The sequence below is a fragment of the Procambarus clarkii genome, chromosome 65 (assembly GCF_040958095.1).
Source record: "Procambarus clarkii isolate CNS0578487 chromosome 65, FALCON_Pclarkii_2.0, whole genome shotgun sequence".
Lineage (NCBI taxonomy): Eukaryota > Metazoa > Arthropoda > Malacostraca > Decapoda > Cambaridae > Procambarus > Procambarus clarkii.
Window position 1 is genome coordinate 14,616,598 of NC_091214.1, and position 22,129 is coordinate 14,638,726.

Below are 22,129 nucleotides of genomic sequence, written 5' to 3' on the forward strand. Positions count from 1 at the left end.
CCAACCACGAATAAAGCCTCCCACTAACCATGAATGAAGCCTCCCACCAACCACGAATGAAGCCTCCCACCAACCACGAATGAAGCCTCCCACCAACCACGAATGAAGCCTCCCACCAACCACGAATAAAGCCTCCCACCAACCATGAATGAAGCCTCCCACCAACCATGAATGAAGACTCCCACTAACCATGAATGAAGCCTCCCACCAACCATGAATGAAGCCTCCCACTAACCATGAATGAAGCCTCCCACCAACCATGAATGAAGCCTCCCACTAACCATGAATGAAGCCTCCCACCTACCATGCTTCAGAATAGTATATTTCATACAAAACACACTGAAGGATTCAGTGAAAATTGTTCAGGTGCTGCTGTGAGATTGTTTGGGCAATGGCTGCTGCTCCACCCACAACATTCCAATATGCACTTTCTACATCGTGATCATGTCCCCCTCTCTCTGTTTTACCTTCTCATTTTCCCCAATTTCGTTTTGTGGTTGATGATCTACGGGTTTCGTGATGGCGTGTGAGTACGAGTGCATGCGTGTGCGTGCGTGCGTGCGTGCGTGTGCGAGTAGAGGTTTGCATAATGGCGGGTGAACCGAGGACCCGTTTTCCGCGCCATAAATCCTTCTTCTGCTGCCCCCTTCTTTTGTCCCATTTTTCTTGCCCTTTCTTGCCGGTGCTTCCGCTGGTGCCCCTTCTCCTTGCCCCCCCTCCCCTGCTTCAGTTGTTCCCCCCTCTACTTCCCCCTTCACCCCCCCTTCACCGTCACTCTCCCCTCCCCTCCTCCTCCGATGGATTCCCATTTGGGGCGTTCAGCCTCGACTGTCGCCGTAGCGTCGCCCATCTTAACGGGGTGCTGGGTGACGCTAGGGGGTGCTGGGTGACGCTAGGGGTGTGCTGGGTGACGCTAGGGGGTGCTGGGTGACGCTAGGGGGTGCTGGGTGACGCTAGTGGGTGCTGGGTGACGCTAGTGGGTGCTGGGTGACGCTAGGGGTGCTGGGTGACGCTAGGGGTGCTAGGGGGGTGCTGGGTGACGCTTGGGGGGTGCTGGGTGACGCTAGGGGGGTGCTGGGTGACGCTACGTGGGTGCTGGGTGACGCTAGGGGGGTGCTGGGTGACGCTAGGAGGGTGCTGGGTGACGCTAGGGGGGTGCTGGGTGACGCTAGGAGGGTGCTGAGTGACGCTAGGGCGTGCTGGGTGACGCTAGGGGGGTGCTGGGTGACGCTAGGGGTGTGCTGGGTGACGCTAGAGGGGTGCTGGGTGACGCTAGGGGGGTGCTGGGTGACGCTAGGGGGGTGCTGGGTGACGCTAGGGGGTGCTGGGTGACGCTAGGGGTGCTGGGTGACGCTAGGGGGGTGCTGGGTGACGCTAGGGGGGTGCTCGGTGACGCTAGGGGGGTGCTGGGTGACGCTAGGGGAGTGCTGGGTGACGCTAGGGGAGTGCTGGGTGACGCTAGGGGTGTGTTGGGTGACGCTAGGGGGGTGCTGGGGTGACGCTAGGGGGGTGCTGGGTGACGCTAGGGGGTGCTGGGTGACGCTAGGGAGGTGCTGGGTGACGCTAGGGGAGTGCTGGGTGACGCTAGGGGGTGCTGGGTGACGCTAGGGGTGTGCTGGGTGACGCTAGGGAGGTGCTGGGTGACGCTTGGGGTGCTGGGTGACGCTAGGGGTGTGCTGGGTGACGCTAGGGGGGTGCTGGGTGACGCTAGGGGTGTGCTGGGTGACGCTAGGAAGTGCTGGGTGACGCTAGGGGTGTGCTGGGTGACACTAGGGGGGTGCTGGGTGACGTTAGGGGGGTGCTGGGTGACGCTAGGGGGTGCTGGGTGACGCTAGGGGTGCTGGGTGACGCTAGGGGGTGCTGGGTGACGCTAGGGGGGTGCTGGTGATGCTAGGAGGGTGCTGGGTGACGCTAGGAGGGTGCTGGGTGACGCTACGGGGTGCTGGGTGACGCTAGGGGGGTGCTGGGTGACGCTAGCTAGAGGGGTGCTGGGTGACGCTAGCTAGAGGGGTGCTGGGTGACGCTAGGGGGGTGCTGGGTGACGCTAGGGGGGTGCTGGGTGACGCTAGGGGGGTTCTGGGTTACGCTAGGGGGGTGCAGGGTGACGCTAGGGGTGCTGGGTGATGCTAGGGGGGTGCTGGGTGACGCTAGCTAGACGTGACGCTAGGGGGTGCTGGGTGACGCTAGGGGGGTTCTGGGTGACGCTAGGGGGGTGCTTGGGTGACGCTAGTGGGGTGCTGAGTGACGCTAGGGGGGTGCTGGGTGACGCTAGGAGGGTGCTAGTTGACGCTAGGGGGTGCTGGGTGGCGCTAGGGGGGTGCTGGGTGACGCTAGAGGGTGCTGGGTGACGCTAGGGGGGGGGTGCTGGGTGACGCTAGGAGGGTGCTGGGTGATGCTAGGGGTGCTGGGTGACGCTAGGAGTGCTGGGTGACGCTAGGAGGGTGCTGGGTGACGCTAGGGGGTGCTGGGTGACGCTAGGGGGGGCTGGGTGACGCTAGGGGGGTGCTGGGTGACGCTAGGGGGTGTTGGGTGACGCTAGGGGGTGTTGGGGGACGTTACGGGGGTGCTGGGTGACGCGAGGGGGGTGTTGGGTGACGCTAGGACGGTGCTGGGTGACGCTAGGGGGGTGTTGGGTGACGCTAGGGGTGTTGGGTGACGCTAGGGGTGTTGGGTGACGCTAGAGGGGTGCTGGGTGACGCTAGGTGGTGCTGGGTTGATATATATATTATATTATATTATATTATATATATATATATATATATATATATATATATATATATATATATATATATATATATATATATATATATATATGTTGTACCTAGTAGCCAGAACGCACTTCTCAGCCTACTATGCAAGGCCCGATTTGCCTAATAACCCAAGTTTTCATGAATTAATATATTTTCTCTAATTCTTTTCTTATGAAATGATAAAGCTACCCATTTCAATATGTATGAGGTAAATTTTATTTTATTGGAGTTAAAATTAACGTAGATATATGACCGAACCTAACCAACCCTACCTAACCTAACCTATCTTTATAGGTTAGGTTAGGTGGCTGAAAAAGTTAGGTTAGGTTAGGTTAGGTTAGGTAGGTTAGGTAGTCGAAAAACAATTAATTCATGAAAACTTGACTTATTAGGCAAATCGGGCCTTGCATAGTAGGTTGAGAAGTGCGTTCTGGCTACTAGGTACAACATATATATATATATATATATATATATATATATATATATATATATATATATATATATATATATATATATATATATATATATATATATATATATATATATGTATACCACAACATTTGATGTAACTCACGGGTACGTGCATGGTTACTGGTGGGTAAATAGAAGCATTAGGTGAAAAAAAAAACATCGTAGTCATTTCTGTCCCACCCGGGATTCGAACGCCAAGTCAGGAACACCACCATCTGGACTTCCAAGATCCACTAGTTTTATTTCCACTTTATTTCCACTAGTTCTTTTTTTTTTATCCATTATTTATTTAAATTTTTTATTTCCACTATTTCCAGTTATTTCCACTAGTTTTTCTCAATTTTTAGCGGCTTAGTTTCCAATTATTAAACAGTTAATGAGCTCCGAAGTACCAGGAGGCTGTTTATAACAATACCAACAGTTGATTGGCAAGTTTTCATGCTTGTAAGCTGGTTAATAAATGTAACCAAAGGTGTCAAAGGTTGAGGAAAGATGTACACGTTCGTTAAGTACTCGCGTAACTGCTTTCGTGAATCCAGGTCCGCACGTCACTGAGACAGTCCGCCATAAACCCGTGTTATGTAGCAGAGATTCTTCTTCGGCGGCGACGGCGGCCTTTCCCGCCTCTCGCTCTCGGCCCCACACCCTCCCTCTGCTCCTGTTCGCACACACACTGTCTGCCTGTCACATGCTCCCTGTCCACATGTTGCCTGAGGCTCCCTGGCCACATGGAACTCTTCCTCAGGCAGCGGTTGTCCAGGCTACAGCAGAAACCTCAGGCAGCGGTTGTCCAGGCTACAGCAGACACCTCAGGCAGCGGTTGTCCAGGCTACAGCAGACACCTCAAGCAGATGTTGTCCAGGCTACAGCAGACACCTCAGGCAGCGGTTGTCCAGGCTACAGCAGACACCTCAGGCAGCGGTTGTCCAGGCTACAGCAGACACCTCAAGCAGATGTTGTCCAGGCTACAGCAGACACCTCAAGCAGCGGTTGTCCAGGCTACAGCAGACACCTCAGGCAGCGGTTGTCCAGGCTACAGCAGACACCTCAAGCAGATGTTGTCCAGGCTACAGCAGACACCTCAGGCAGCGGTTGTCCAGGCTACAGCAGACACCTCAAGCAGATGTTGTCCAGGCTACAGCAGACACCTCAAGCAGATGTTGTCCAGGCTACAGCAGACACCTCAGGCAGCGGTTGTCCAGGCTACAGCAGACACCTCAAGCAGATGTTGTCCAGGCTACAGCAGACACCTCAGGCAGCGGTTGTCCAGGCTACAGCAGACACCTCAAGCAGATGTTGTCCAGGCTACAGCAGACACCTCAAGCAGATGTTGTCCAGGCTACAGCAGACACCTCCGGCAGCAGTTGTCCAGGCTACAGCAGACACCTCAGGCAGCGGTTGTCCAGGCTACAGCAGACACCTCAGGCAGCGGTTGTCCAGGCTACAGCAGACACCTCAAGCAGATGTTGTCCAGGCTACAGCAGACACCTCAGGCAGCGGTTGTCCAGACTACAGCAGACACCTCAAGCAGATGTTGTCCAGGCTACAGCAGACACCTCAGGCAGCGGTTGTCCAGGCTACAGCAGACACCTCAAGCAGATGTTGTCCAGGCTACAGCAGACACCTCAGGCAGCGGTTGTCCAGGCTACAGCAGACACCTCAAGCAGATGTTGTCCAGGCTACAGCAGACACCTCAAGCAGCGGTTGTCCAGGCTTCAGCAGACACCTCAGGCAGCGGTTGTCCAGGCTACAGCAGACACCTCAAGCAGATGTTGTCCAGGCTACAGCAGACACCTCAGGCAGCGGTTGTCCAGGCTACAGCAGACACCTCAGGCAGCGGTTGTCCAGGCTACAGCAGACACCTCAAGCAGATGTTGTCCAGGCTACAGCAGACACATCAGGCAGCGGTTGTCCAGGCTACAGCAGACACCTCAGGCAGCGGTTGTCCAGGCTACAGCAGACACCTTAAGCAGCGGTTGTCCAGGCTACAGCAGACACCTCAGGCAGCGGTTGTCCAGGCTACAGCAGACACCTCAAGCAGAGGTTGTCCAGGCTACAGCAGACACCTCAGGCAGCGGTTGTCCAGGCTACAGGAGACACCTCAGGCAGCGGTTGTCCAGGCTACAGCAGACACCTCAAGCAGATGTTGTCCAGGCTACAGCAGACACCTCAGGCAGCGGTTGTCCAGGCTACAGCAGACACCTCAAGCAGATGTTGTCCAGGCTACAGCAGACACCTCAGGCAGCGGTTGTCCAGGCTACAGCAGACACCTCAAGCAGATGTTGTCCAGGATACAGCAGACACCTCAGGCAGCGGTTGTCCAGGCTACAGCAGACACCTCAAGCAGATGTTGTCCAGGCTACAGCAGACACCACAAGCAGCGGTTGTCCAGGCTACAGCAGACACCTCAGGCAGCGGTTGTCCAGGCTACAGCAGACACCTCAAGCAGATGTTGTCCAGGCTACAGCAGACACCTCAGGCAGCGGTTGTCCAGGCTACAGCAGACACCTCAGGCAGCGGTTGTCCAGGCTACAGCAGACACCTCAAGCAGATGTTGTCCAGGCTACAGCAGACACCTCAGGCAGCGGTTGTCCAGGCTACAGCAGACACCTCAGGCAGCGGTTGTCCAGGCTACAGCAGACACCTCAAGCAGCGGTTGTCCAGGCTACAGCAGACACCTCAGGCAGCGGTTGTCCAGGCTACAGCAGACACCTCAGGCAGCGGTTGTCCAGGCTACAGCAGACACCTCAAGCAGAGGTTGTCCAGGCTACAGCAGACACCTCAGGCAGCGGTTGTCCAGGCTACAGCAGACACCTCAAGCAGCGGTTGTCCAGGCTACAGCAGACACCTCAAGCACCGGTTGTCCAGGCTACAGCAGACACCTCAGGCAGCGGTTGTCCAGGCTACAGCAGACACCTCAAGCAGAGGTTGTCCAGGCTACAGCAGACACCTCAAGCAGCGGTTGTCCAGGCTACAGCAGACACCTCAGGCAGCGGTTGTCCAGGCTACAGCAGACACCTCAAGCAGCGGTTGTCCAGGCTACAGCAGACACCTCAGGCAGCGGTTGTCCAGGCTACAGCAGACACCTCAAGCAGCGGTTGTCCAGGCTACAGCAGACACCTCAAGCAGCGGTTGTCCAGGCTACAGCAGACACCTCAAGCAGCGGTTGTCCAGGCTACAGCAGACACCTCAGGCAGCGGTTGTCCAGGCGACAGCAGACACCAGTCTGCAGTGGTACAGGAACCACATATGGTCACCAAAGTGGTCTTTTTATCAGTTGGGCTTGCGGGATGGTCGCTGTGCATGGGTGGTCTTAGAGGACTCCTGGGGCTCCTGAGAGCCCGGGGCTGAGAGCTCCAGAGAGCCTGGAGGCTGAGAGCTCCAGAGAGCCTGGAGGGCAGAGAGCCTGGAGGGCTGAGAGCTCCAGAGAGCCTGGAGGGCTGAGAGCTCCAGAGAGCCTGGAGGGCTGAGAGCTCCAGAGAGCCTGGAGGGCTGAGAGCTCCAGAGAGCCTGGAGGGCAGAGAGCTCCAGAGAGCCTGGAGGTTGAGAGCTCCAGAGAGCCTGGAGGCTGAGAGCTCCAGAGAGTCTGGAGGTTGAGAGCTCCAGAGAGCCTGGAGGGCTGACAGCTCCAGAGAGCCTGGAGGGCTGACAGCTCCAGAGAGCGTAGGGGCTGAGAGCTCCAGAGAGCCTGGAGGGCAGAGAGCTCCAGAGAGCCTGGAGGGCTGACAGCTCCAGAGAGCCTAGGGGCTGAGAGCTCCAGAGAGCCTGGAGGGCTGAGAGCTCCAGAGAGCCTGGAGGTTGAGAGCTCCAGAGAGCCTGGAGGCTGAGAGCTCCAGAGAGCCTGGAGGCTGAGAGCTCCAGAGAGCCTGGAGGGCTGAGAGCTCCAGAGAGCCTGGAGGCTGAGAGTTCCAGAGAACCTGGAGGGCTGAGAGCTCCAGAGAGCCTGGAGGGCTGAGAGCTCCAGAGAGCCTGGAGGGCTGAGAGCTATTGAGAGCCTGGAGGGCTGAGAGCTCCAGAGAGCCTGGGAGGCTGAGAGCTCCAGAGAGCCTAGGGGCTGAGAGCTCCAGAGAGCCTGGAGGCTGACAGCTCCAGAGAGCCTGGTGACTGAGAGCTCCAGAGAGCCTGGAGGGCTGACAGCTCCAGAGAGACTGGTGGCTGAGAGCTCCAGAGAGCCTGGTGGCTGAGAGCTCCAGAGAGCCTGGAGGGCTGAGAGCTCCAGAGAGCCTGGAGGGCTGACAGCTCCAGAGAGCCTAGGACTGACAGCTCCAGAGAGCCTAGGACTGAGAGCTCCAGAGAGCCTAGAGCGCATTCTGGCCCTCACTTTACTCTCTCATCATCCTCATAACTCTTCTACTCACTCCCGTGTCTCTCATGCCCTATCTAAACTACCAGCCTTTCCACATCCCTCTCCCTCATTCTCTCTCCCCTCACACGTATCCTTTCCCCTCACACACCTTTCTCTCCCTCACTCATCTTACTCTCAGTACCTCACCTCATTCTCAGCTTCTCTCTCATTTCCGTTTCCCCTCTCTCACCTCTCCCCTTATTTCACTATCCTGCCTCCTCCTCCTCCTCTTTCCCCTCCTTCTCCGTCAAAGCATGTCAAGCAGAGCATGAGGGTGGAATGGGGGGGGGGAGGGGAGGGGAAGGGGTGGGGGTGTGGGGAAGGGGAGGGGGGAGAGGGAGGGGGGTGGGGGTGAAGAGGGGTGACCAAAGCAAGGTTTAATACCCGTCCTAAACCTGGGTTATGACACAGAGTTCCTCTCGGCCCAAGTTTGCTGACTGCCATTTATGTCACCGCACGCACTCATGCACTCACTCACGCACTCACTCACGCACTCACCGGTTAGTGCGTTCAGATTCGTTGTACTCCTGTACGGGGTCGGATGGCGTTATATGGTCTTTTGAAACTGTACAATAGTCATGATATTTACTGTCATTGTGTTTATGTGAGGGGAGAGTGTGTGCGCGCGCGCTCGTTCCCTGCCTCAGGTGTGGTGTTAGCTTGTGTGTTCCGTCCCTCAGGTGTGGTGTTAGCTTGTGTGTTCCCTGCCTCAGGTGTGGTGTTAGCTTGTGTGTTCCCTGCCTCAGGTGTGGTGTTAGCTTGTGTGTTTCCTGCCTCAGGTGTGGTGTTAGCTTGTGTGTTTCCTGCCTCAGGTGTGGTGTTAGCTTGTGTGTTCCCACCCTCAGGTGTGGTGTTAGCCTGTGTGTTCCCTGCCTCAGGTGTGGTGTTAGCCTGTGTGTTCCCTGCCTCAGGTGTGGTGTTAGCTTGTGTGTTCCCACCCTCAGGTGTGGTGTTAGCCTGTGTGTTCCCTGCCTCAGGTGTGGTGTTAGCCTGTGTGTTCCCTGCCTCAGGTGTGGTGTTAGCTTGTGTGTTTCCTGCCTCAGGTGTGGTGTTAGCTTGTGTGTTCCCACCCTCAGGTGTGGTGTTAGCTTGTGTGTTCCCTGCCTCAGGTGTGGTGTTAGCTTGTGTGTTCCCACCCTCAGGTGTGGTGTTAGCCTGTGTGTTCCCTGCCTCAGGTGTGGTGTTAGCCTGTGTGTTCCCTGCCTCAGATGTGGTGTTAGCTTGTGTGTTTCCTGCCTCAGGTGTGGTGTTAGCTTGTGTGTTCCCACCCTCAGGTGTGGTGTTAGCTTGTGTGTTCCCTGCCTCAGGTGTGGTGTTAGCTTGTGTGTTCCCACCCTCAGGTGTGGTGTTAGCTTGTGTGTTCCCACCCTCAGGTGTGGTGTTAGCTTGTGTGTTCCCACCCTCAGGTGTGGTGTTAGCTTGTGTGTTCCCACCCTCAGGTGTGGTGTTAGCTTGTGTGTTCCCTGCCTCAGGTGTGGTGTTAGCTTGTGTTTTCCCACCCTCAGGTGTGGTGTTAGCTTGTGTGTTCCCACCCTCAGGTGTGGTGTTAGCTTGTGTGTTCCCACCCTCAGGTGTGGTGTTAGTTTGTGTGTTCCCTGCCTCAGGTGTGGTGTTAGCTTGTGTGTTCCCACCCTCAGGTGTGGTGTTAGCTTGTGTGTGCCCACCCTCAGGTGTGGTGTTAGCTTGTGTGTTCCCACCCTCAGGTGTGGTGTTAGCCTGTGTGTTCCCACCCTCAGGTGTGGTGTTAGCTTGTGTGTTCCCTCCCTCAGGTGTGGTGTCAGCCTGTGTGTTCCCTCAGGTGTGGTGTCAGCCTGTATGTTCCCTGCCTCAGGTGTGGTGTTAGCTTGTGTGTTCCCTGCCTCAGGTGTGGTGTTAGCTTGTGTGTTCCCACCCTCAGGTGTGGTGTTAGCTTGTGTGTGCCCACCCTCAGGTGTGGTGTTAGCCTGTGTGTTCCCTCAGGTGTGGTGTCAGCCTGTGTGTTCCCACCCTCAGGTGTGGTGTCAGCCTGTGTGTTCCTACCCTCAGGTGTGGCGTCAGCCTGTGTGTTCCCACCCTCAGGTGTGGTGTCAGCCTGTGTGTTCCCACCCTCAGGTGTGGCGTCAGCCTGTGTGTTCCCACCCTCAGGTGTGGCGTCAGCCTGTGTGTTCCCACCCTCAGGTGTGGTGTTAGCCTGTGTGTTCCCTCAGGTGTGGTGTCAGCCTGTGTGTTCCCACCCTCAGGTGTGGTGTCAGCCTGTGTGTTCCTACCCTCAGGTGTGGCGTCAGCCTGTGTGTTCCCACCCTCAGGTGTGGTGTCAGCCTGTGTGTTCCCACCCTCAGGTGTGGCGTCAGCCTGTGTGTTCCCACCCTCAGGTGTGGCGTCAGCCTGTGTGTTCCCAGCCTCAGGTGTGGTGTTAGCCTGTGTATTCCCACCCTTAGGTGTGGTGTCAGCCTGTGTGTTCCTACCCTCAGGTGTGGCGTCAGCCTGTGTGTTCCCACCCTCAGGTGTGGTGTCAGCCTGTGTGTTCCCACCCTCAGGTGTGGCGTCAGCCTGTGTGTTCCCACCCTCAGGTGTGGCGTCAGCCTGTGTGTTCCCAGCCTCAGGTGTGGTGTTAGCCTGTGTATTCCCACCCTTAGGTGTGGTGTCAGCCTGTGTGTTCCCACCCTCAGGTGTGGCGTCAGCCTGTGTGTTCCCACCCTCAGGTGTGGTGTCAGCCTGTGTGTTCCCACCCTCATGTGTGGTGTCAGCCTGTGTGTTCCCTGCCTCAGGTGTGGTGTCAGCCTGTGTGTTCCCTGCCTCAGGTGTGGTGTCAGCCTGTGTGTTCCCACCCTCAGGTGTGGTGTCAGCCTGTGTGTTCCCACCCTCAGGTGTGGTGTCAGCCTGTGTGTTCCCACCCTCAGGTGTGGTGTCAGCCTGTGTGTTCCCACCCTCAGGTGTGGCGTCAGCCTGTGTGTTCCCACCCTCAGGTGTGGTGTCAGCCTGTGTGTTCCCACCCTCAGGTGTGGTGTTAGCCTGTGTGTTCCCTCCCTCAGGTGTGGTGTCAGCCTGTGTGTTCCCACCCTCAGGTGTGGCGTCAGCCTGTGTGTTCCCTCCCTCAGGTGTGGTGTCAGCCTGTGTGTTCCCAGCCTCAAGTGTGGTGTTAGCCTGTGTGTTCCCTCCCTCAGGTGTGGTGTCAGCCTGTGTGTTCCCACCCTCAGGTGTGGTGTTAGCCTGTGTGTTCCCTCCCTCAGGTGTGGTGTTAGCCTGTGTGTTCCCTCCCTCAGGTGTGGTGTCAGCCTGTGTGTTCCCACCCTCAGGTGTGGCGTCAGCCTGTGTGTTCCCTCCCTCAGGTGTGGTGTCAGCCTGTGTGTTCCCAGCCTCAAGTGTGGTGTCAGCCTGTGTGTTCCCACCCTCAGGTGTGGTGTCAGCCTGTGTGTTCCCAGCCTCAAGTGTGGCAATTGTTGTCTTGACAACTGTTAACAAGACAATACAACTCCCCAAAATTAGCGTCGGGTGCTGCACTCTGTAATTTGGGAGGTGTAGACCCGCCAAACACACACCGAAACAACGACGTTGGTACAACGTTCGAACAAGCTTTAACAACTCCTAACCAGTTATAACAACCAATATAACAAGTTGTAACAACGTTCTAATACGTCATAAACACGTTAAGCCAAGATGTAACAACTTTACTACAAGTTGTAACAAGCGGAAAATAGAGACAGTTACGGTTTGTGTTTCCAGGGGAGTGTGTTACTTCTGAAGATGTAAGCTCTGTGCCGCTGACGGCTGTTGTTAGTGTTACTTTAAGAGAGATGTAATGTATGTGTGTGAGTAACTAAATGTGGGTAGTGATCTCCGTAGACTTTACGCGGCCTTGCCTTACCCTCACCATAGCCCGTGCTACATAGACACTTCGTTCTGAGTAGCTAAAAACAACAACACCTCTCTCTCCGCCAGAGCGAGAAGAACGAGGTGAAGCAGAAGTGGGCGTCGCGCCTCCTGGGCAAGCTACGTAAGGACATCACCCAGGAGTGTAGGGAGGACTTCGTGCTCTCCATCACCGGGAAGAAGCCGGCCATGTGTGTCCTCTCAAACCCGGACCAGAAGGGCAAGATGAGACGCATAGACTGCCTCAGACAGGCAGATAAGGTGAGTCCATATCTGTGTTGTGAGTACATCCATATCTGTACTGTGAGTACATCCATATCTACTCATAGTAGATGGTCCTGGTGGTCCCTGTGGTGTACTGAGGGTAGATATGGTGGTCCCTGTGGTGTACTGAGGGTAGATATGGTGGTCCCTGAGGTGTGCTGAGGGTAGATATGGTGGTCACTGTGGTGTACTGAGGGTAGATATGGTGGTCACTGTGGTGTACTGAGGGTAGATATGGTGGTCACTGTGGTGTACTGAGGGTAGATATGGTGGTCACTGTGGTGTACTGAGGGTAGATATGGTGGTCCCCCGGTGTACTGAGGGTAGATATGGTGGTCCTTGTGGTGTACTGAGGGTAGATATGGTGGTCCTTGTGGTGTACTGAGGGTAGATATGGTGGTCACTGTGGTGTACTGAGGGTAGATATGGTGTCCCTGTGGTGTACTGAGGGTAGATATGGTGGTCCTTGTGGTGTACTGAGGGTAGATATGGTGGTCACTGTGGTGTACTGAGGGTAGATATGGTGTCCCTGTGGTGTACTGAGGGTAGATATGGTGGTCCCTGAGGTGTACTGAGGGTATATATGGTGGTCACTGTGGTGTACTGAGGGTAGATATGTTGGTCCCTGAGGTGTACTGAGGGTAGATATGGTGGTCCCTGTGGTGTACTGAGGGTAGATATGGTGGTCCCTGTGGTGTACTGAGGGTAGATATGGTGGTCCCTGTGGTGTACTGAGGGTAGATATGGTGGTCCCTGTGGTGTACTGAGGGTAGATATGTTGGTCCCTGAGGTGTACTGAGGGTATATATGGTGTCCCTGTGGTGTACTGAGGGTAGATATGGTGGTCCCTGTGGTGTACTGAGGGTAGATATGGTGGTCCCTGTGGTGTACTGAGGGTAGATATGGTGGTCCCTGTGGTGTACTGAGGGTATATATGGTGTCCCTGTGGTGTACTGAGGGTAGATATGTTGGTCCCTGTGGTGTACTGAGGGTAGATATGTTGGTCCCTGAGGTGTACTGAGGGTAGATATGTTGGTCCCTGAGGTGTACTGAGGGTATATATGGTGTCCCTGTGGTGTACTGAGGGTAGATATGGTGTCCCTGTGGTGTACTGAGGGTAGATATGGTGGTCCCTGTGGTGTACTGAGGGTAGATATGGTGGTCCCTGTGGTGTACTGAGGGTAGATATGGTGTCCCTGTGGTGTACTGAGGGTAGATATGGTGGTCCCTGTGGTGTACTGAGGGTAGATATGGTGTCCCTGTGGTGTACTGAGGGTAGATATGGTGGTCCCTGTGGTGTACTGAGGGTAGATATGGTGGTCCCTGTGGTGTACTGAGGGTAGATATGGTGTCCCTGTGGTGTACTGAGGGTAGATATGGTGGTCCCTGTGGTGTACTGAGGGTAGATATGGTGTCCCTGTGGTGTACTGAGGGTAGATATGGTGGTCCCTGTGGTGTACTGAGGGTAGATATGGTGTCCCTGTGGTGTACTGAGGGTAGATATGGTGGTCCCTGTGGTGTACTGAGGGTAGATATGGTGGTCACGGTGTACTGAGGGTAGATATGGTGGTCACGGTGTACTGAGGGTAGATATGGTGGTCACGGTGTACTGAGGGTAGATATGGTGGTCCCTGTGGTGTACTGATGGTAGATATGGTGGTCCCTGTGGTGTACTGAGGGTAGATATGGTGGTCCCTGTGGTGTACTGAGGGTAGATATGGTGGTCCCTGTGGTGTACTGAGGGTAGATATGGTGGTCCCTGTGGTGTACTGAGGGTAGATATGGTGGTCCTTGTGTACTGAGGGTAGATATGGTGGTCCCTGTGGTGTACTGAGGGTAGATATGGTGGTCCCTGTGGTGTACTGAGGGTAGATATGGTGGTCCCTGTGGTGTACTGAGGGTAGATATGGTGGTCCGTGGTGTACTGAGGGTAGATATGGTGGTCACGGTGTACTGAGGGTAGATATGGTGGTCCCTGTGGTGTACTGAGGGTAGATATGGTGGTCCCTGTGGTGTACTGAGGGTAGATATGGTGGTCTCTGAGGTGTGCTGAGGGTAGATATGGTGGTCCTTGTGGTGTACTGAGGGTAGATATGGTGGTCCCTGTGGTGTACTGAGGGTAGATATGGTGGTCCTTGTGGTGTACTGAGGGTAGATATGGTGGTCCCTGTGGTGTACTGAGGGTAGATATGGTGTCCCTGTGGTGTACTGAGGGTAGATATGGTGTCCCTGTGGTGTACTGAGGGTAGATATGGTGTCCCTGTGGTGTACTGAGGGTAGATATGGTGGTCCCCGTGGTGTACTGAGGGTAGATATGGTGGTCCCCCCGGTATACTGAGGGTAGATATGGTGGTCCCTGTGGTGTACTGAGGGTAGATATGGTGGTCCCTGAGGTGTGCTGAGGGTAGATATGGTGTCCCTGTGGTGTACTGAGGGTAGATATGGTGGTCCTTGTGGTGTACTGAGGGTAGATATGGTGGTCCCTGTGGTGTACTGAGGGTAGATATGGTGGTCACGGTGTACTGAGGGTAGATATGGTGGTCCCCACGGTGTACTGAGGGTAGATATGGTGGTCCCCACGGTGTACTGAGGGTAGATATGGTGGTCCTTGTGGTGTACTGAGGGTAGATATGGTGGTCCCCCGGTGTACAGAGGGTAGATATGATGGTCCCCCGGTGTACTGAGGGTAGATATGGTGGTCCCTGCGGTGTACTGAGGGTAGATATGGTGGTCCCCCGGTGTACAGAGGGTAGATATGATGGTCCCCCGGTGTACTGAGGGTAGATATGGTGGTCCCCACGGTGTACTGAGGGTAGATATGGTGGTCCCCCGGTGTACAGAGGGTAGATATGGTGGTCCCCCGGTGTACTGAGGGTAGATATGGTGGTCCCCCGGTGTACTGAGGGTAGATATGGTGGTCCCTGCGGTGTACTGAGGGTAGATATGGTGGTCCCCCGGTGTACTGAGGGTAGATATGGTGGTCCCTGCGGTGTACTGAGGGTAGATATGGTGGTCCCTGTGGTGTACTGAGGGTAGATATGATGGTCCCTGCGGTGTACTGAGGGTAGATATGGTGGTTCCTGTGGTGTACTGAGGGTAGATATGGTGGTCCCTGTGGTGTACTGAGGGTAGATATGGTGGTCCCTGTGGTGTACTGAGGGTAGATATGGTGGTCCCTGTGGTGTACTGAGGGTAGATATGATGGTCCCTGCGGTGTACTGAGGGTAGATATGGTGGTTCCTGTGGTGTACTGAGGGTAGATATGTTGGTCCCTGAGGTGTACTGAGGGTAGATATGATGGTCCCTGCGGTGTACTGAGGGTAGATATGGTGGTTCCTGTGGTGTACTGAGGGTAGATATGGTGGTCCCTGTGGTGTACTGAGGGTAGATATGGTGGTCACTGTGGTGTACTGAGGGTAGATATGGTGGCCCCACGGTGTACTGAGGGTAGATATGGTGGTCCCCACGGTGTACTGAGGGTAGATATGGTGGTCCCTGTGGTGTGCTGAGGGTAGATATGGTGGTCACTGTGGTGTACTGAGGGTAGATATGGTGGCCCCACGGTGTACTGAGGGTAGATATGGTGGTCCCTGTGGTGTGCTGAGGGTAGATATGGTGGTCCCTGAGGTGTACTGAGGGTAGATATGGTGGTCCCCACGGTGTACTGAGGGTAGATATGGTGGTCCCTGTGGTGTACTGAGGGTAGATATGGTGGTCCCTGTGGTGTACTGAGGGTAGATATGGTGGTCCCTGTGGTGTACTGAGGGTAGATATGGTGGTCCCTGAGGTGTACTGAGGGTAGATATGGTGGTCCCCCCGGTATACTGAGGGTAGATATGGTGGTCCCCCGGTGTACTGAGGGTAGATATGGTGGTCCCCCGGTGTACTGAGGGTAGATATGGTGGCCCCACGGTGTACTGAGGGTAGATATGCTGGTCCCTGTGGTGTACTGAGGGTAGATATGGTGGCCCCCACGGTGTACTGAGGGTAGATATGGTGGCCCCACGGTGTACTGAGGGTAGATATGCTGGTCCCTGTGGTGTACTGAGGGTAGATATGATGGTCCCTGCGGTGTACTGAGGGTAGATATGGTGGTTCCTGTGGTGTACTGAGGGTAGATATGGTGGCCCCCACGGTGTACTGAGGGTAGATATGGTGGCCCCACGGTGTACTGAGGGTAGATATGCTGGTCCCTGTGGTGTACTGAGGGTAGATATGATGGTCCCTGCGGTGTACTGAGGGTAGATATGGTGGTTCCTGTGGTGTACTGAGGGTAGATATGATGGTCCCTGCGGTGTACTGAGGGTAGATATGGTGGTCCCTGTGGTGTGCTGAGGGTAGATATGGTGGTCCCCACGGTGTACTGAGGGTAGATATGCTGGTCCCTGTGGTGTACTGAGGGTAGATATGGTGGCCCCCACGGTGTACTGAGGGTAGATATGGTGGTCCCTGTGGTGTACTGAGGGTAGATATGGTGGTCCTTGTGGTGTACTGAGGGTAGATATGCTGGTCCCTGTGGTGTACTGAGGGTAGATATGGTGGCCCCCACGGTGTACTGAGGGTAGATATGGTGGTCCTTGTGGTGTACTGAGGGTAGATATGGTGGTCCCTGTGGTATACTGAGGGTAGATATGGTGGTCCTTGTGGTGTACTGAGGGTAGATATGGTGGTCCTTGTGGTGTACTGAGGGTAGATATGGTGGTCCCTGTGGTGTACTGAGGGTAGATATGGTGGTCCCTGCGGTGTACTGAGGGTAGATATGGTGGTCCCTGTGGTGTACTGAGGGTAGATATGGTGGTCCCTGTGGTGTACTGAGGGTAGATATGGTGGTCCCTGTGGTGTACTGAGGGTAGATATGGTGGTCCCTGTGGTGTACTGAGGGTAGATATGGTGGTCCCTGTGGTGTACTGAGGGTAGATATGGTGGTCCCTGTGGTGTACTGAGGGTAGATATGGTGGTCCCTGTGGTGTACTGAGGGTAGATATGGTGGTCCCTGTGGTGTACTGAGGGTAGATATGGTGGTCCCTGTGGTGTACTGAGGGTAGATATGGTGGTCCCTGTGGTGTACTGAGGGTAGATATGGTGGTCCCCACGGTGTACTGAGGGTAGATATGGTGGTCCCTGTGGTGTACTGAGGGTAGATATGGTGGTCCCTGTGGTGTACTGAGGGTAGATATGGTGGTCCCTGTGGTGTACTGAGGGTAGATATGGTGGTCCCTGTGGTGTACTGAGGGTAGATATGGTGGTCCCTGTGGTGTACTGAGGGTAGATATGGTGGTCCCTGTGGTGTACTGAGGGTAGATATGGTGGTCACGGTGTACTGAGGGTAGATATGGTGGTCCCACACAGTGTGGGGGAGAGTGGGCGGACACCCAAAGTGTCTGTGTGTACGTGCGCGTGCGTGTGTGTGTGCGCGTGTGTGCCTGTGTGGGGGTGGAGGGGGGATGGGGAGTCTGCCATGTTGTCGCGCCATTGACATCGGCTCATTAATGGGAAAAATGGGACCCATAAAATAGGAGATTTCCCTTCATGGTGCACCCATACCTCCGCCAGGCGGTGTATACTTTATTGTCCCTCACTCTCATACTGTGTGTCTCATACTGTGTCTCACTGTTGTACCGTGCACCTTGAGAGCAGGTGGACTGACACTCTACACGTGTGTGTATCCCTACAGGTGTGGCGGCTGGACTTGGTGATGGTGATACTGTTCAAGTCCATCCCGCTGGAGTCGACAGATGGAGAGAGGTTAGAGAAGTCCCCAGACTGTCTCCACCCAGCTCTCTGTGTCAACCCCTACCATATTAATGTTTCCGTCCGTGAACTTGATCTCTACCTCTCCAACTTTATTACCATGAATGGTAAGTGCTTTCTCTCAGTTTACCTGTATCACACACGCCGCTGGTGCCTCAAGGTGCTTGTGTGTCTCCGCTAGTGTACTCAACCTCTGCTTCACGGTAAGGAAACATCTACATTAATTTTTTTAATCATTGTGTTACTGTGTAAATTTGGGACGTCTCTGGTGAGTATTTTTGTTGAACTTAGAGACGGTCACATTAATTTATTTTGTATCGTGTCTCTGTATGCCGTGTATGTTCTATGTATTTCCTGTATTTCAGTAATGTCTCCTTGCTTCTATTGTCACCTCTGTTGGGTTTCAGAGTTCTCTTTCAAATTCAGAGTTCTCTTTCAAACTGTGTTGGGGTTTTGGCAATGATTCATAACATTTTGGTTGTAATAGTTGTGTTGTGAAGCGTGATTTATGATGCAAGGTTTGTGTGGTATTGGGGGGAGTGTTGTAGGCGTGTGGTTGTTAACCACTTGGGGTCCAATCTGGTGCATTTCACCATTCCAATCCGTAGTCTTGCAATGTTTCTGTCTGTTCCCATCTAATATGTTCTCTTATTCTGTCCTACTGTTTCTGTTATGAAAACAAATTAGAAATATAATGTTGGTCTTTACACACAGAAATCACACTAACATGATGCATCAAATGAACAAATCCACAAGGGCCGTGACGGGGATTCGAACCTGCGTCCGGGAGCATCCCAGACACTGCCTGTATCGACTGACCTTGTATACCCCGTGTATCGACTGAGCCTGAGCTTGGGAGCCGGTCGGCCGAGCGGACAGCACACTGGACTTGTGATCCTGTGGTCCCGGGTTCGATCCCAGGCGCCGGCGAGAAACAATGGGCAGAGTTTCTTTCACCCTATGCCCCTGTTACCTAGCAGTAAAATAGGTACCTGGGTGTTAGTCAGCTGTCACGGGCTGCTTCCTAGGGGTGGAGGCCTGGTCGAGGACCGGGCCCCGGGGACACTAAAGACCCGAAATCATCTCAAGATAACCCCCTGGTCATGTGGATGGTCATGAGTCTAATAAGCCAGTGTCTGGGATGCTCCCGGACGCAGGTTCGAATCCCCGTCACGGCCCTTGTGGATTTGTTCACAATATTGGTCTTCCTCAAATCTATAATGCTCAGTTCCCCCTCACGTGGAAAATCTGGGCATTTGGGATAATTATCCTCGCATCTCCTATCTTTAAATGAGATTTGACAGGGGAAACTTTGCCCTCTATACCATATTGGCATGTTCTCCGCCTTGGCGTATTCCAGCATTTTCTGTTATGCGCGAAACTGCATTTTTTGCCTTTGGTTCCATACATGTGCATTCCTTTTGCGTTATATTTTCTCTTCTTGCTAGTGTGTTGTTGATTGTGGAACTTCCTCCGGGGCACCGCACGTATGGTTATGAAGGCTGGAGTTGGGTGGATGACACACAGGGAAGGGAGTGGGTGAGTGGATGACACACAGTGAAGGGAGTGGGTGAGTGGATGAAACAAAGGGGAGGGAGTGGGTGAGTGGATGAAACAAAGGGGAGGGAGTGGATGAGTGGATGAAACAAAGGGAAGGGAGTGGGTGAGTGGATGAAACACAGGGTAGGGAGTGGGTGAGTGGATGAAACACAGGGGAGGGAGTGGGTGAGTGGATGAAACACAGGGTAGGGAGTGGGTGAGTGGATGAAACACAGGGGAGGGAGTGGGTGAGTGGATGAAACACAGGGTAGGGAGTGGGTGAGTGGATGAAACACAGGGGAGGGAGTGGGTGAGTGGATGAAACACAGGGGAGGGAGTGGGTGAGTGGATGAAACAAAGGGGAGGGAGAGGGTGAGTGGATGAAACACAAGGTAGGGAAGGGGGTTGAGAGGGTGGAAGCAGCAGTGGTGACTGAGGTTGGGCGGTAGAGGACAGTTCAGTGCCACGGGGGGACCAGTCACCACGACTGATGCTTCATGGGAATGGTCTTGATCTTATATATATATTTTATGTCTCAGTGGAATGTCATCAGCAGTCTTCCTAACCCAAGGGGGGGGGGTAGGACAGTCTGGGGGCCACGGGGGCCTGCTTCTCCCAGGGGGGTAGGACAGTTTGGGGGCCACGGGGGCCTGCCTCCCCCAGGGGGGGTAGGACAGTCTGGGGCCACGGGGGCCTGCCTCCCCCAGGGGGGTAAGACAGTCTGGGGGCCACGGGGGCCTGCCTCCCCCAGGGGGGTAAGACAGTCTGGGGGCCACGGGGGCCTGCCTCCCCCAGGGGGGGTAGGACAGTCTGGGGGCCACGGGGGCCTGCCTCCCCCAGGGGGGTAGGACAATCTGGGGGCCTGCCTCCCCCAGGGAGGTAGGACAGTCTGGGGGCCACAGGGGCCTGCCTCCCCCAGGGGGGGGGGTAGGACAGTCTTGGGGCCACTGGGGCCTGCCTCCCCCAGGGGGGGGGTAGGACAGTCTGGGGGCCACGGGGGCCTGCCTCCCCCAGGGGGGGGGGTAGGACAGTCTTGGGGCCACGGGGGCCTGCCTCCTCCAGGGGGGTAGGACAGTCTGGGGGCCACGGGGGCCTGCCTCCCCCAGGGGGTAGGACAGTCTGGGGGCCACAGGGGCTTGCCTCCCCCAGGGGGGTAGGACAGTCTTGGGGCCACGGGGGCCTGCCTCACCACCTTCCTCCCCCAGGGGGGTAGGACAGTCTGGGGGCCACGGGGGCCTGCCTCACCACCTTCCTCCCCCAGGGGGGTAGGACAGTCTGGGGGCCACGGGGGCCTGCCTCACCACCTTCCTCCCCCAGGGGGGTAGGACAGTCTGGGGGCCACGGGGGCCTGCCTCACCACCTTCCTCCCCCAGGGGGGTAGGACAGTCTGGGGGCCACGGGGGCCTGCCTCACCACCTTCCTCCCCCAGGGGGGTAGGACAGTCTGGGGGCCACGGGGGCCTGCCTCACCATCTTCCTCCCCCAGGGGGGTAGGACAGTCTTGGGGCCACGGGGGCCTGCCTCACCACCTTCCTCCCCCAGGGGAGTAGGACAGTCTGGGGGCCACGGGGGCCTGCCTCACCACCTTCCTCCCCCAGGGTGGGGTAGGACAGTCTGGGGGCCGCGGGGACCTGCCTCACCACCTTCCTCCCCCAGGGGGGGGGGGTAGGACAGTCTGGGGGCCTGCCTCACCACCTTCCTACCCCAGGGGGGGGGGTAGGACAGTCTGGGGGCCACGGGGGCCTGCCTCACCACCTTCCTCCCCCAGGGTGGGGTAGGACAGTCTGGGGGCCGTGGGGACCTGTCTCACCACCTTCCTCCCCCAGGGGGGGGGGGTAGGACAGTCTGGGGGCCACGGGGGCCTGCCTCCCCACCTTCCTCCCCCAGGGGGAAGGGGGGTAGGACACTCTGGGGGCCACGGGGGCCTGCCTCCCCCAGGGGGTAGGACAGTCTGGGGGCCACAGGGGCTTGCCTCCCCCAGGGGGGTAGGACAGTCTTGGGGCCACGGGGGCCTGCCTCACCACCTTCCTCCCCCAGGGGGGTAGGACAGTCTGGGGGCCACGCGGGCCTGCCTCCCCACCTTCCTCCCCCAGGGGGGGTAGGACAGTCTGGGGGCCACGGGGGCCTGCCTCCCCACCTTCCTCCCCCAGGGGGGGGGGGTAGGACAGTCTGGGGGCCACAGGGGCTTGCCTCCCCCAGGGGGGTAGGACAGTCTGGGGGCCACGGGGGCCTGCCTCACCACCTTCCTCCCCCAGGGGGGTAGGACAGTCTGGGGGCCACGCGGGCCTGCCTCCCCACCTTCCTCCCCCAGGGGGGGGTAGGACAGTCTGGGGGCCACGGGGGCCTGCCTCCCCACCTTCCTCCCCCAGGGGGGGTAGGACAGTCTTGGGGCCACGCGGGCCTGCCTCCCCACCTTCCTCCCCCAGGGGGGGTAGGACAGTCTGGGGGCCACGGGGGCCTGCCTCGCCCCCTTCCTCCCCCAGGGGGGGGTAGGACAGTCTGGTGGCCTGCCTCACCACCTTCCTCCCCCAGGGGGGTAGGACAGTCTGGGGCCCATGGTGGCCTGCCTCACCATCTTCCTCCCCCAGGGGGGTAGGACAGTCTGGGGCCCATGGTGGCCTGCCTCACCATCTTCCTCCCCCAGGGGGGGGGGGGTAGGACAGTCTGGGGGCCACGGGGTCCTGCCTCCCCCAGGGGGGGGGTAGGACAGTCTGGGGGCCTGTCTCACCACCTTCCTCCCCCAGGGGGGGGTAGGACAGTCTGGGGGCCACGGGGTCCTGCCTCCCCCAGGGGGGGTAGGACAGTCTGGGGGCCTGTCTCACCACCTTCCTCCCCCAGGGGGGGGGTAGGACAGTCTGGGGGCCACGGGGTCCTGCCTCCCCCAGGGGGGGGGGTAGGACAGTCTGGGGGCCACGGGGTCCTGCCTCCCCCAGGGGGGGGGGGTAGGACAGTCTGGGGGCCTGCCTCATCACCTTCCTCCCCCAGGGGGGGTAGGACAGTCTCGGGGCCACGGGGGCCTGCCTCACCACCTTCCTCCCCCAGGGAGGTAGGACAACCCCCTGGAAGTTGAAGTTGACAACCTATCACTGGGAAGAAGTTGACAACCTATTAACGGTATAGGTTAAGTAATAATTGTAATTAAAACGCAATAAGATGCTTAT

General features: G+C 56.5%; 1 protein-coding gene across 1 annotated transcript in view; it reads left to right on the forward strand.

Annotated features, from left to right (window-relative positions):
- NfI (Nuclear factor I) overlaps positions 1–22,129 on the forward strand; it is a gene marked incomplete in the record, with an annotated part of 283,358 nt that overhangs the window by 74,687 nt on the left and 186,542 nt on the right. Inside the window, 2 exon segments of the mRNA XM_069309428.1 lie at positions 11,485–11,676; positions 17,354–17,537. Coding sequence (XP_069165529.1) covers positions 11,485–11,676; positions 17,354–17,537 — 376 coding nt within the window.